The sequence below is a fragment of the Agelaius phoeniceus genome, chromosome 1, assembly GCF_051311805.1.
Source record: "Agelaius phoeniceus isolate bAgePho1 chromosome 1, bAgePho1.hap1, whole genome shotgun sequence".
NCBI lineage: Eukaryota > Metazoa > Chordata > Aves > Passeriformes > Icteridae > Agelaius > Agelaius phoeniceus.
In genome coordinates, this window is record NC_135265.1 from 18,598,415 (window position 1) to 18,612,631 (window position 14,217).

The window sequence follows — 14,217 nt, forward strand, 5'->3', positions numbered from 1 at the left end:
GGGTGCATGTACTACAGACCTACCCTGCCCAAACAGATCCTTTTCCTGTGGAAAACAGCAGCCAAGAAGTCTCATGAAAGTATCTGGGGTCTGCTGTGAAATTTTTTCTTTTGGTTTGCTTTTTCTTAATTCAAAGGCAGATCATAAGACTTCACGAAGGTCTTGCTACTCTTTTTGATAAAATGTGATAGCTGTTGTTGAGCTGTTCATTTTTTAGTATTGCTAAATATGATCCATATTTAATACTCTTGCAGAGTCTTTCAGATATTCTGTGGTTTGTACTTCAGGAAAAACTATATGTTAAGGCAGTTTGGAATACTCTTGGTTCAGTTTGGCCTACTTTTCCAATATTAAATTACTGAATTTTATTGAAAGCCAGAAATCTAATGATAGGCATCACCTGAACTGTAAAAAACACAAAGCTGCTCTGGTAATTACTGGTAGATGTTTTGAGACATGTAAAATTTAGATTCTTTTATGTAGCTGCCTGGCAGCAGGGTGGTTTAAGTTTGTTTGATTTTGGTTTTTTTTTTACTTCTTTTTTTTTAGTTTTTTTTTTTCTGTTCATATACTTTAAATTGCAATGATTACAAAGACTCAGAAAAAGTTAAATATGTTACCCTCTGTTTTTCGTAGTCATATAATTGCATTAATTTTGGGACCTAATTCTGAATAGGTAACTGGATATTCCTTTTATAGAAGTCTTCTATGTCCTTTAAAGTCTAACACATTGCAAAATTAAAAAAAAAAAAAGCCTGGGTAGTTTTTACCTTGCAGGGTAGCAGGGAGAGGTAGGGGAAAGAGATGAATTTTTGTGTGATTGAAATGATGAAAACCTCATTTAAAACATATTAAGGAGTATTTTGCTGAACTGATTTATTTCTCTACAGCAGAACTTAACTTAACCTTTTATTTCTCTTGCAAGAATGGGTTTGAGTGTAATTTAAACTGTCAAATGACATTTATCAAATGATGGTTTTGCCCTGTAACAGGCAAATGTCTTCCACAAAATTGATTAGCTGCTGACCTCATCCACCCTTTTCAGACCCTTCAAGGTAGATTTCAAAGAGTTGTAAAATAATCACTTCACTTTCAGTTTATACTTCAGCACAAGGCGTTTACTGTCCTGGTAGCAATACCACAGTGTGTTCCACATCTGGGAAGGAGAGGATGTAAATGCCTGCCTATAGCTCTGCCTGTCACCACTTGGCCTGCTGCTTTAACCTAAACCTTTGCTCCTTACAAAATAGGAGCAGCTTTGGAAAGGGCTTTTTACAGGACAATAGAATGAACAAGTTGAAGCAACTTTCTCTTGTAGGTGCCTGCTCTAGTGAGCAGGGAACTGCTCTGTTTGGTAAGACCTACAGGGTGTTCAGGATCAAGAAGGTGCTGGAAGACCCTAAATGTGGAATTTTATACTCCAAAGAGTTTCCTCTGTTGTGTTCTTGTTCTACAGCCCCGTTTTGTAACACCAGTCCACTAGAAGCCCATAGGCTTGCTTTCATAAGCATTAGCCTACCAGTAAATGAGTTAACTGTGCTGTTGAGGAAGTCTGTGGCCTGCTCAAAATGGTGACTTTGTGTCTGAACCAAAAAAATGGTTTGATATTTTTTTTCTCTTCAGATTTCTGTGCAAGTTTCTTTGCCAAAGTAGAAGCTGTGATGCAGAAAGTAAAACCCTGAACATAAAAATCTCAGTTCTGCTGGTGGTGTTAAAAGTTCAGTTCTATTTTTACATCCCAATAATTTCTTTCTTCTGAAGTCTCTATCACTCCCACTTCTTCCAAAATCAGTGTTTAAAAATACACAAATCTGTGAAAAATTAGCTTGGCTTTCTCCGAGAGTAACAAACCAGTTGTAGCTTGTTTGTCTCAACAGATCAGACTGCTGTGAATTAGCTTTCAGTACAGAAGGAGAGCTGGGAGATAAACAGCTGAAAAGAAGTAGCACTTCTACAACTTCTGCCACATCCAGCATCAGGAGCAGCAGGGATTTTCCTGTGTGTGAAACTGCGAAGAGCTGTAACTGCAATTGAGATGTTTTATCAGGCTGTTCAGTGTGAAAGCACCTCATCCCTCCATAGTTTCTGCGAGTTTGGTGGGCTGATATGTTAAAATAAAAGGAAACAGTATATATGCTGTATACTAAAGCTGCAACATTAAATTAAAAAAAAAAACCAAACCCATAGAGTATGAAGGCTTTAAATAGGAAGAGAGTTTCAAAAGAAGCCAGGCATCGCTAAGTAGTCTGAGTGTGATTTGTGGTCTTCTTGGGATTAAATTTTGGACATTGTACATGGCTTTATTGGGGTTTTTTATGGGTTTTTTTTTTTGGTTGGTTGGTAGGCCAATTGCTTGATTTGGGTTTTTAAATGAGTAATACCAGCTGTAATGTGTTACACAGGTTTCTTGCTGTAACACTGTAGCAATGGGCATCAGCTTGTTATCTGTTGGAAAACAGGATTGTTGTTCTGACTCTTATAGTTAAACATGCAATATATGCTGTAAATTGCCTTTATTATATGCAGTTTAAATATCTCATTGTCTGCTTTGCATACAAGCAATTTATTGCTGCTTATGTTCTGACAGAATGAAAACTAATGCTTAATTATGCATTGCCCTAGTAATGTGGTGTTTAGGGTGAATGTATCTGAATTAAATAAGGGCTATTAATAATGCCTAACAATTTATGATATAGTCATTGCTTGATTTCAAATCATATAAATTAGAGAAGCTTATTTGAAATGTCACCAATATAAGATGGCTTTGTGGGAACACCTCTCTGTGTGCTAATTTCAAAATCATTACCAGCTGAGTCTTACTATTTATTCAATGTCCAGTAGGCTTTTATTATTCCCTTATTTGCAGTTTAATTACAACCTCTGTTATCCTGACAGTGTGAATTCAATGCTAAACCTGCAGGAGCAAAATGAGTTGTAATCTCTCGTTTTATTCCTGAAAACTTCTTTTTGCTTTGGCCCTCTCTCACCTCCCATGGCCAAGCCACCACTCTGAGCCACAGTTTTTTGCATGTGTGTTTAAAGGGGCAATGCCAGTCTAAGTCTTTTAACCTTCTTTTGTCCTAAAGCTTGTAAGTTGTCTGGAGATGTTTCCAAGTGTCACATAGGCACCTGTGTTTATACTAATATCACAAAAGATACTGAATGAATTACTTCAATGGAGGCTTCTGGGTCACTTGTTAATATCATGTGTGCATGAGTTAACAAATGTTATTAATACACATGAGGTGTTTATACATAATATACATGGTTACTGTGCAACTAAAATTTTAGTCATTCATATTTAAAGCAATACATTCTCTAAGGCTATTTTATGGGATTTGAATTCCTCAAAGATTGCAAGCATTGTCCCTTTCAAAAAAGACAAACTGCAGCAAAATTTTGCATTGGCAACAATAATTCAAGGCAATTAAAGAATGTAGGTTGCAGGACTAAAAGAATTTTCCTTTTCAATATGATGTACATGCATTTATTATAGAGATGCTGTACTTGTGGATTCTCAGAAATAATTGCAGTTAAGTGAATGTTTGATCCCGAACTTCAGTCCTCTGTCCAGTGAGCTCTTTTTGTTTCATTTGTGCTTTGCAATTATCTCTTGTTTACCTCAATTTCTTGGGCAATTGTTTCTTGCTTATGATTTTATTACATTCAAAAGCACTCCTTAGAGGAAAATGAGTATTTCTTATGTAATTATTACAGCTATTGTAACAGTTTCTGTTGTAATTTGGAATACTGAACTTTCATCCTCATGCACACATCTCATTTGCTATTGCTAAGGGAGCTCACTGTATTTAATGGGTAACATGAAGAGATGGACATGATACTTGTCAAAGGTATCACATGCATCTTAACACATTTTCTGTTGTGCTGAACTTTCAAACACAGAAAGAGAAGCAAAATACTCATTTGAGATAAGTTGGAAGACTCAAAATGTTTTCTTTGCATTTCATATTTTGCGTCTTTCAGATGTGACTATTTCTTCACACAGTGATGGCAAAGTAGAGCATTGATCCCTCTGACCTTTCCCTTTTCTTTTAGCTTTTCAAGAGCTGTTTGGGGGGGGTGTTTTGGATATTGTTTCTTCTCCCTCCCCCCCACAATGTGGTTCCAGTTTCCACCAAGATCTAATGACACGGGTGTTCCATTCTCTCTTGTGCACATTTTCCAGTCTGGCCTCATCAAATCCATCCAAAAATGTCCTATTGCAGAGAGAGCCAGACCTTATACTTCAAAAGGTTTAAATTAATTAATGGTCTGTGCTGCTGGGATATGCCATTACTCAGCTGCTGTGCCATACCAAAGGTCACTTCTACTGTGTGTTCATCACCTGCTTTCTTATTTTCCTGCTCTGCTAGAGAGGAATTCCCAAAAATATTAAAGAAATTACTTTTACTTGCCTCAGATTTGGATGAATCTTAAAAAAAAAAGCAACCAACCAAAAACACCAAAAAAAAAAAAAAAAGACAAACCAAGACAAAAAGCACCCTGAACAATTCATCCCTCCTGAAAAGAACAAAACCATCAAGCCCTCTGACTGGGAAAGGGGGATAGTGTACATTTATATCTTGTAGGGAACTTCTTAGGAGAAGTAGTTTGGAATTTTTTTCTTAAAATCAAAGAATCCTGAAAGTATGCACATACAAAGGCTTTTTCATTCTGCTGTGTAGGTGATGCTTGTAAGGCCTACAGGCACAAGTAAAACTGTGCCATTACATAGCACAAATTTAAATATCCACAGCATGAAAGCTGATCTGTAGATGTATGCAGAGAAACTTCATATCAGCAAATTAAGAAAGCAAGTACACATAAAAATTTGATCAATGCAGTTTTGATAACCTAAAATGCAATTTTGCAAGCAAACTTTGTTGTAGGTAGTTGAGGATTTTTTACAGTATTCAGCAGAAGGTGTTCTTGGGATCATTTTTGTCTGTAATGTATATGCATGTACATTTCTGCTACTCTTCATTCAAGTGTGAAATGTGTTGTGTGATCTGGCAGTCTGAAAGAGATGGTAATTCTGTAAAACAAATTCAGAATTTCATACCTCTGTGTAATATATCTATGTGTCCCTAGTTTTATTTGTACAGCAGCTAGACTGGTTCTGCAGACTTGTGAGCTGCCTTGTGGCTTCAGGGTGAGATTGATGTACAGCAGTATCAGCTTCAGTAAAGAGCCTGTATGTTGGGTGTAGTGATTTTTCAATCAGCATTTTGTTATTTTATGTTGTATTTAATGAGGTGTCATCATGATTTATTAGGCTTGTACAGCTGTGTTTTCAGAAATTTATTCGAGTTTCTTCTTTCTCTCCCTTTGGACTGGGAAAAGAGCATTCTCCCTACAGCACCAAGGAGTGGAGCACTTTGAGCTCATCCCCAATATCTCTCTCTTTCCTTTCTCTGCTCTGCTGAGAGCTGCCATTCTTCTATCAAAAACTTTTCAGGTCTTTCCAAAGAAGCTTTCTTTGCACTTTTCATGTGGGCTGCAAGATCAGAATGACAAAAATGAGACATAGCAGGGAACATTACTGGGGCTTTAAAGTATTGAAAGGTAAGGAGACCACCTGACTTTCCTGCCAGAAGGAAGGTTTCTTTCTTCTGCTTAAGAGCTAGAGGACTCTTCACTCTTCTCCTGTTTTCTTTAACTTCAGCTCTTCTAAAGGTCATGCTTGAAGGAAGTGCATTTTTTTTCCTCCAGTATTTTTAAATATAGCTGCTTCAGTGAAGGTTTCTCCAAAAGCCTCTCTTAAGCAGGGTAGCATTTACAGGCAATTAACATCTTCCTAGTTGGAAAGCACTGGTGGATAAGCAGTGCTAGGGAGCAGAGGAGCACACCTGTGTTGCTACCTCCAGCCCCAGTGTACGTTTCCATTCTTATAGAGTGGGACCTCCCTTTAAACCCTGTAGAAAGCTGCTGAGAATAATGTGCTCTATATGAGCAAAAAGATTTGACTGGGTAAATTGAGATGCATGACCAGGGTGTAGAGTGCCATAAAAACATGGATAAAGCATATGTCATGGGTATTTGATGACTGTTGTTATAATGGGTATCTCATTCCTGGTTTGGAAGGACCATTGCAAGCTTAACAGTTCTGTCTTATATTTATCATGTTCTAGTTAAACTTAAGTCAAGTAAGGGTAGATTAATACATGCAATACCAAAAACATACCTACGAACTAGGTCATGGTAAAGTTGTCTATATTTTATAATAGAGATGTGGTCAGAAGTAAATTAGAAATACAAGTGGAAAAATTCTAATCTGGAGAATACTGACAATGTTAATTTCAAAGCTAGAAAGAGTAGGTGGTCCACATCAATGTAAGAAAATAAGGAAAACCATAGGACTTAATGTCACCTCTATTTCTAAGCAAAAATTCATCTAATTAAATGGTTTGTCCAATGTGAACAATCAAAGAAATGCCTGAATACTGTGACTTATAAAAACTCATCTGAGTTTTGCACTACTGTAAGAAACAAACTTCGGCTTATGGAACTGAAAATATGTACATTCACATGCATGCAAAATTTCACTTTGTTTTCTACAAACTGTTCAAGACACAGGCATATAAAATTTCTTCATAAGCTGCAGGGGTAAATAGTAATTGGAAATAAAAAGTTGAATTGTCTTTGGAAGGCATAACTTGACTGGCAAAATAAGAACAATGTGTTGGTATAGGAAAAGATTTTGGTGGCATTGTCATTGACCTTCCATAAAAAGTACACTCCAGCTGTGCTTTAAAGCACTTCATTTCTGAAACAAGTCTAAATATGGAATGCTGTTTCTTCTCTTCCAAAGTGTCACTCTTGAGATTGTGTTTGATCTGGAAAGAATAACCCTGCTTTTACATTCTTCCATTACCTGCATTCACTCCTGGGATATATAGACAGGAAATAGTAGACTTTCAGGATTAAGACATATATGTAGCATCTTTGCAAAGACAGCAGCAACTAAATGTATTCTGTTTTCTCTAGATCAATGAACTGAGCCATGTTCAAATCCCTGTTATGTTGATGCCAGATGATTTCAAAGCGTACTCAAAGATAAAGGTGGACAATCACCTTTTCAACAAGTAAGTACAAGTAACAATTTTGTGCAGCAGTGGATAGTGGTAGTGATATTTTTATGAAGTACTATGAACTCTGTTATTTTTCAGTGCATGGAACTGAAGTTTTGATGATTAAGTTAATCCTGAGATAAACATAACCGTCTGTGCTGTTCTAAAAAGCAACAGCAAAGGCTGCTGGGTAGAATTTTTTCCTCCATATGGTTTATTATTGCCTTATGAGTATATTAGATTCTGAAGGTGATCTTTTCTTGGTGTGATTATTTATGGGTGTATAAGAATTTGTGTATTTTAAAAATATAACTTAATGTGCTCTTTATTAAGTGTTATAATTGGATAAGAATGAAAATCTAAAGCCTATATCAAATGTGAATAATGTTCAGCTTTTTATTTTCCATAATACAAAATCATACCCATCATATAGAAGTTTCAAAAGCGTTATGGTAATTTCATGTAGTATCTATTGCCTCTTAAAAATAAAATGCCTCATGAGCAGTATGTACAGACTGTTAATATTGGTGTGTGTATAACCTGAATTTTATTCAAGAATATAGGTAGAAAAGAAAAATTCTTCTACTTTGGGTCTTCAGCTCTGTGACAAAGGTGAAAATAACTTTTCTATTGTATAAGTCTAAAATGAACACTAGGATATTAAAACTAGTTCTCTATTGAATGAGTCAAATTTTCTTGAAGTTTTGGCACTGTTAGTATTTTTTGATGTCACAGACGGTGTAGTACTTCTTGTATAATCCAATCTAAGATTTCACCTTTGAAGTAAGTTTAGGGCAGTGGGAAAGCATTCTTTTCTTCTTTTGAGTCCATGTTTCAGTTCAGAATTGTCAAAATACAGTTTGTGTTCATTTCATCATGGTTGTAGTTCCTTAGCTACGACATAATGATGTAAGCTAATAAACATTCATTAAACATTGTGAAGAAAAACAAGATAACCCAATCTCAGTGGAAAAAAGAGTATTAGAAGAGAAATTGTAAGAGGATTGTTACCCTGAGCTTTCTGTGAACAGCTTTGAGACAAAATTCTCAAGTTGGTTATATATGCACAGTAATGAAGTTGAATTGGTTTTCTCTTCTTTCAGAGAAAACATGCCAAGTCATTTCAAATTTAAAGAGTATTGTCCAATGGTTTTCCGCAATCTAAGAGAGAGATTTGGAATTGATGATCAAGACTTTCAGGTAAGTTCACTTTGAAAATGCCTAGACTGGTGAAATGCACATTTCTGTTTAACCTTTCAGCCTGCCCCAGCTTTCCTCTGATTCCTGCCCTTCTGCCATCTTTAGTCCTCTGTGTTTCTCATTAGAGCGCCTCCATATAAGCCACATTTATTGAAGCTGCAGGGTAAGACTTCTTGCAATAAGGAGGAAAAATAATGTCTGGACACTTTTGGCAAGAGAGTCTATATTCAGCCCAGTGGCTTAAATAACAGTTGGTTCAGTGTTCTGTCTGTGTGAGATGTGGTTTCTGAAATGACCACAGCCTTTTTTTTTCCCCCCTCATGCTTTTTTTGGTTGCAGGAGAGTGACCTATGGCCTGCCAGCTTCATCCTGCTTCATCATGTCTCATTTTCCTGATGTTAAGAGGATCTGGAAACAAATTGCTTGTGTAAAGTAGATACTTTAAACCAAGAAATTGCTCTGGATTTGGCAGGGCTGCTCTATGCAGTCAGAGTTTCTTTCTGCCTTTGCAAAAGAAAGTCCCTGAACTCTGCTTCAGCCTGATTTGCCAGTTCTTACTGACAGTTCTCTTTTCCATTAACAGTTCCTAATGCACAGCATTTCAGTCACAGGGATAATTCCTTCTGCAGTCACACTGCAAGATGTCCTGAGCTAAAGAATGCTTGCTGTGTAACAGCTTCCTCTCATACTTTTTTGCTTTAGTAAACTATTTTGATGTGAGCTGCAGTTACATTTATAATGTCACTAAGATATATTAAGAGAATTTTTAAGAAATGGTTTTAAGTAGCTAAACAAATGGTACAAAATGCATTTGCAGCCAAAATCTGTATCTGAGTCCTTCAAAATTCTTTTTACCAATTTTCCCCTTTTCAGGATCAAACAATGTGTTAGAAATGTGCAGGGGTGTAGACAGAGATTAGGTTATGAATCTCAGTTTACAGCCACTGTAGCCTTGCTAAGACACTTTGCCAGTCAGTGGAGAAGAGGATGTTGGTTTATTTTGGAGCTGTCATGATCATGTTCCATGATTTTTCACTATCCTGTTTATGAAGAACTGTTTAAAAGGAAATGTACCAAGGCTGAAGCCAGCAGTTTAAATAGATGTATCAAATGGCATTCCTGGTTCAGTTCTGCTCTTGGACCAAGCAGGATCCTATTGCTTGAGAAGTTAATTGATCCCTTTATATGAAGATTTAATTTTTCTTAACAAAGAAGGAAGACATGTGATTGCTCTTAAAATTGTGATGTCAGTTCATGCTTGCTGTCTTTAGAGCATGGGCTTTTGACATTACTAGACAGTGGAAGGTAGAGTTCAGTAAATGTTAGAAGACTTGAGATGCCATAGTGAGTTAAAACTGGCAAACATGGCATAATCAGAAATGCTGCTTTCTACACCACTGTGAAATGCACTGCTGTTCTGGAGCAGAAATTCCTGTTGTAACTATGTTATACTACTGTTTGGATTTATTAATGATAACAGGGATAAAGCAGCATTAAGTAACTGTCACTGGATAAATTGTCCATATTTTCAGATTAAACCCAAAAATACTTCTTTGTAGCTGTGTGTTTTGGTAATATAACCAAACAACAGCCCAAAATAAGAACATGTAACTACATCCTGGTTTTTGATACAACAAAATTATCTGTTACAAAAAGAATCTCATGGTGTTTAGTATATAAAGCATATTAAGTGAAAAACAGAAGATAGTTAATTTTAACCTAAAGGAAGACAATGTCTGCCTTCACTATTGCTTTTTTCCTCAGCCCAAGCAATTTATCACTCTGAATTCTTTTTCTACTGAACTAATCTGATTAAAAAGAAAATAAGTTAAATGCTTAAAATATTAATGTATTTTGAACTCATTTTCAAAATTAAATTATTTTTACAGAACTAAACATAAAGAAAATTTGTCTCCTCAGGTGTAAGATAGGGATTATCCCTATTAAAAGTAGAAGTTGCTTTCAATTTAATGTTAGAGTCTCTGTGATTTAAAAAGAGAATCTAATATATATAATTTTTTTCAGATAAAGGTTATCTTCAAGGAAGTTATTCCGACTATTATTGGTTAAAATGATTGTCTTATGCTCAGAATCAAACCTAAAATTGAAAAATTATTTGCAGTCTAAAAGTAAGGGAAAGCTTATGGAAGAAATATTGAGTTACTTTCTCTGGTAGTTTTTCTTATATAGTGATTTTCAGGAGGGGAGTCCTAGTCAACTGTGAACAATGTCATTCCCATTATTGAGCCAGAAAGGATTGGTTTAGATAAATAAACCAATTACCTTGTTCATTAGTCAGACATCAGTCACAGTCTCAAAGAACATTCATTTAAAATGCCTTTGTTTTCAGAATGTTCTGCTGATATCCTTGATGAGTTGTTCCAGAGGGCAAATAGTCTTTTCTTATGAGTAAGCACTAAAAAAACCAAACCTACCTCATGAAAAAAAATTGCTAGCATATGTTCTAAGTAGTGGGCTATACTAATTTTAATTCTTTACATTTTGTTTTAATTTTGTGGACTGTTTAACGCATATACTTAGTTCACATGCGAAATAATTAATATATGGAACTTGTCTTACAGAGATCTCCTTATGTCTCTCTGAAGAGAGATTTAAATCTCACAAAGAACATGGCTTTTTCCTACAAGCAGTCTTGACTTAGGAGTCAGGAATTCCTTAAATTGTATATGGTTCATGCCTTACAGGAATCCATTTCTAGTAATGGCAATTACAGTTCCTGGAATGAACTCCCTTCCTTGACATGACACAAACCAACTCCCTTTTTTGAGATGTTTTTGGTAATCTGTCCTGCATCTGTCTATATTCCATAGCTAGCTGGGCATCTCCAAGAGACATTTAGTACTGAACTGGGATTGAAGTTTTGTGGAGGTACATGTGCAGCTGCTAATACAGTGTGGACTTTTTTGTGCTTCATGCTTTATAATGAACAGCAGTGTAGAAAATATAGTATGAAGTTAGTGAAACATTGAGTTTCATTCAAAGATTTCCTATACAAACTTGTTATGATAAATGAGGTCCTTAATCTAGGTTAAGAAATGTTGTTCTTATATTAAAAAAATTCTAAAACAGTTACTGCATTAAATTAAAAACTGGTCTGGCTGTTTTTTCTTAAAAGGGGGAACACAACTGATGATCAGTCAATATGAATCAAAATTGCATTTGAATGATGGAAAAACTTCAAAACCATTTTAGCCACTTACAAAGACTATAAATTATCAAAGGGAAAGAGACTATTGTTTTGTTTTGTATTGCTGGATGTTACAAGCACATATGGATCTCTGATTGAAGATTACTTTTTAAAGTGTCAATTCCAAAAGCCAGATTATTAAGTAATGACAGATTTTTGCCTTGATAAGGGTAAATGATGTATTTTTGTCGTTATTTTCTTCTTTAATTGAAAAAGAATCCTTCTACTGTTAATGGGAGAATATTTGAGAGCATTAACTGTTTCTAGTAGAAAAGAAAAAAAATTATTAGAAAACAGATATTGTAAAGTCCCTCACTAATCACTAAATTTTAATTTCTGCATTCCCCCTCAGCTTTAGACACTGTAGAGGTTATTCTGCAGAAAGATTTCTACCCCCTCTACCAACCCCCCCACCCTGTTCTCCCCCATCCCAATTAATGGGATAGCTGTTTTTCTTTAGGGTTGCTTCTCAAGTCATTTGTTACCTTAGAAAATCCAAAAGTAGAGTCCTGTTAGAAGAATTACAGGTTTAGCTTCTGTAAACTGCAAAATTATGAGAGATTAACAGGCAGACAGCTCACCTAACAACCCCCAACAATCCGTAGAAAAATAGGATCTACTGCTGTAACAAATGCTTCTGCTGCTGTTGCTCTGGGAAGGGAAACTTCTTTTACTGTGCTCCAACACATCTGTTCTTGCTTAAAGTTATTGCTGAACACAACATCTGGGTTCTGCCAGGCAGCAGAGGAAGACTGGGTTCTTGCCCAGTAAAGTCCAATTGCTCATAGCAGAGGGCAGCAATGTCCCAGTGCACCTGATGAGCCTTCTGCTGGGGATGAGGGAGAGCACAGCTCACTGCCCTGCAAGTTCTGGTGCTCAGTGTAGTAGGAGACAGGCTCAGATCTGACTTTTCCTGTCTGCAGGAGCAGTTTGTAGAGATTTTCTGTACAGGACAAAGAATTCATTAAGAACTTTTGGCAGATGATTCTGCAAGTTTTTTCATTTACCTATGCTTGATATTTCTCTGAACATTTTTCCATATAAAAGCTTGAAATCCAAAATAATTAATGAGAGTTCCTGCTTTTAAGCAATTTCTTTATTAACAAACCATATGAACTCATGTCCAACATTTTCTGATAAGGCTCTTAAGGATACTTTTCAATATCTCCCAGAACTTTCTATGCAGAAAGATTTGTAGTCTAGACTCATAGCAAGGCATCAGGAAAACAATGCAAATTCCAGGCTTGTTTTTTAGATGTCAGCCTTCAATATAATTTTATTTTGAGATATCTAAACTTCAGATCATCAAAATTCTTATCAATCTCTAAATATTTTTGTTCATTTTACATGACTTATCTAATGCTAAGACATCATCTTAAGAAATTATATAATCTTGGATTGCAAAATACTTTATTTCTTCAGACAAACAAATACGAATCAGTGCTCTCAGCTGGTGCTTCTGCACTAAAATTCATGCTTTTATTTCTTGGCCCTTGGTTTGGGAAAGAACAAGCCACCTCCAGCATCAAACTACAGACAGCAAGGTCAGCTTCTAACTATGTTAGAAGTTGCAGCTTATTCCTAAGACAATATCTTCAATTAAGTCCGTTAAGTGCATTAAAAATCAGCAAAGCAAGAACTGTCTTGTAAAGAAAATACCAGTGCTAGTCATTTTATTTTAGCATGGTAAGTCTGTCAATGCCTGAAAAGTTCCTGGGCTTGTCTGTCAGATGAGATTCCTATTGCAGAGTATACAGTTTGTGGATCCCAAATGGACATTGACACCAAGACATTGGTGTCACCATTCAGGACTGCTGACATCTTGTTTGATGTGAGTATAGGCAGTGGTGGTACTAAAGTGTTGAACCAGCTGTAGTAACAAAACCTCTGCTGTTTGTAGTCTTTCCAGCACATAAAAAATGAACTTTTCAATCAAAATCTAATGTTCTTAGATTTAGTGCCTTAAGTAAGCCCAAATAATAATTTAGTGATGGTGGGAGTTAACCTTAGTACATATGACAACAGAAATTCCAACTTGTGGTTTCTCTCAGTTTTCCCTAGAAAACATTTAATTTGCCTTGCTTTTGGCTGTTCCTGGCCAAACTGAGTATCATTCACGACTGGGCATTCAAACTGGAAAATAGTAATTTAGCATGTGCTGGCAACATCAAAAGAACAAACTGATAGGTACTCCTGAGTTCTTACAGATATTGAAAGGAAGGCATTAAGCCAAGCTTTGCAGGGCTAAAAGGAAAAGGCTCCCAGAAAAAGAGCCACAACTCTTTCCAAAGCAAGTGCATGCCTTAAGCTGACAGCTCCAAATCCAGATCTATGGTCTCAATAGGATAGCTTGATTTAGGAAAGACCCTCATGTTTTATTCATTAACTCTTATTCAAGGAAGTCAAGGAACCCATCACCTTTCTCCTGGAAGGATAGCTCAATGCAAAAAATAAGTTGTTCATGTTTCTCTTCTCTCAGAGAAGTTTTTCACATTTTTCTCCATAGTAATCACTCAGTCAATACAATTCTTTTTAAAGTGTTCATAGGTGTTTGGAGTGTGTGCAACCACATCTTAACATGATCATAGAAGGAGCTCCGCATTTTTGATGGGTGTCCTGTTTTCATCTTTTGGGGATCCCATGGCATTCACCATAGGCCTTTTGAGAGCCATGCTTATGAGCTCACAAGAAATCATCGTGCAATATATTGTCCATATATCCGGCAAAGGCAGGGGAGGG

The 14,217-nt window shown here is 36.1% G+C and overlaps 1 protein-coding gene across 2 annotated transcripts in view; it reads left to right on the plus strand.

The window, feature by feature from the left end:
* The window catches only part of PIP4K2A (phosphatidylinositol-5-phosphate 4-kinase type 2 alpha), a 107,744-nt gene that overhangs the window by 50,245 nt on the left and 43,282 nt on the right, over positions 1 to 14,217 (plus strand). For both annotated transcript variants that reach the window (XM_077174047.1, XM_054636599.2), the window contains exons 2-3: positions 6,988 to 7,085; positions 8,174 to 8,270. In XM_077174047.1, the coding sequence (XP_077030162.1) occupies positions 6,988 to 7,085; positions 8,174 to 8,270 (195 nt within the window). The remainder of the gene's footprint in view (positions 1 to 6,987; positions 7,086 to 8,173; positions 8,271 to 14,217) is intronic.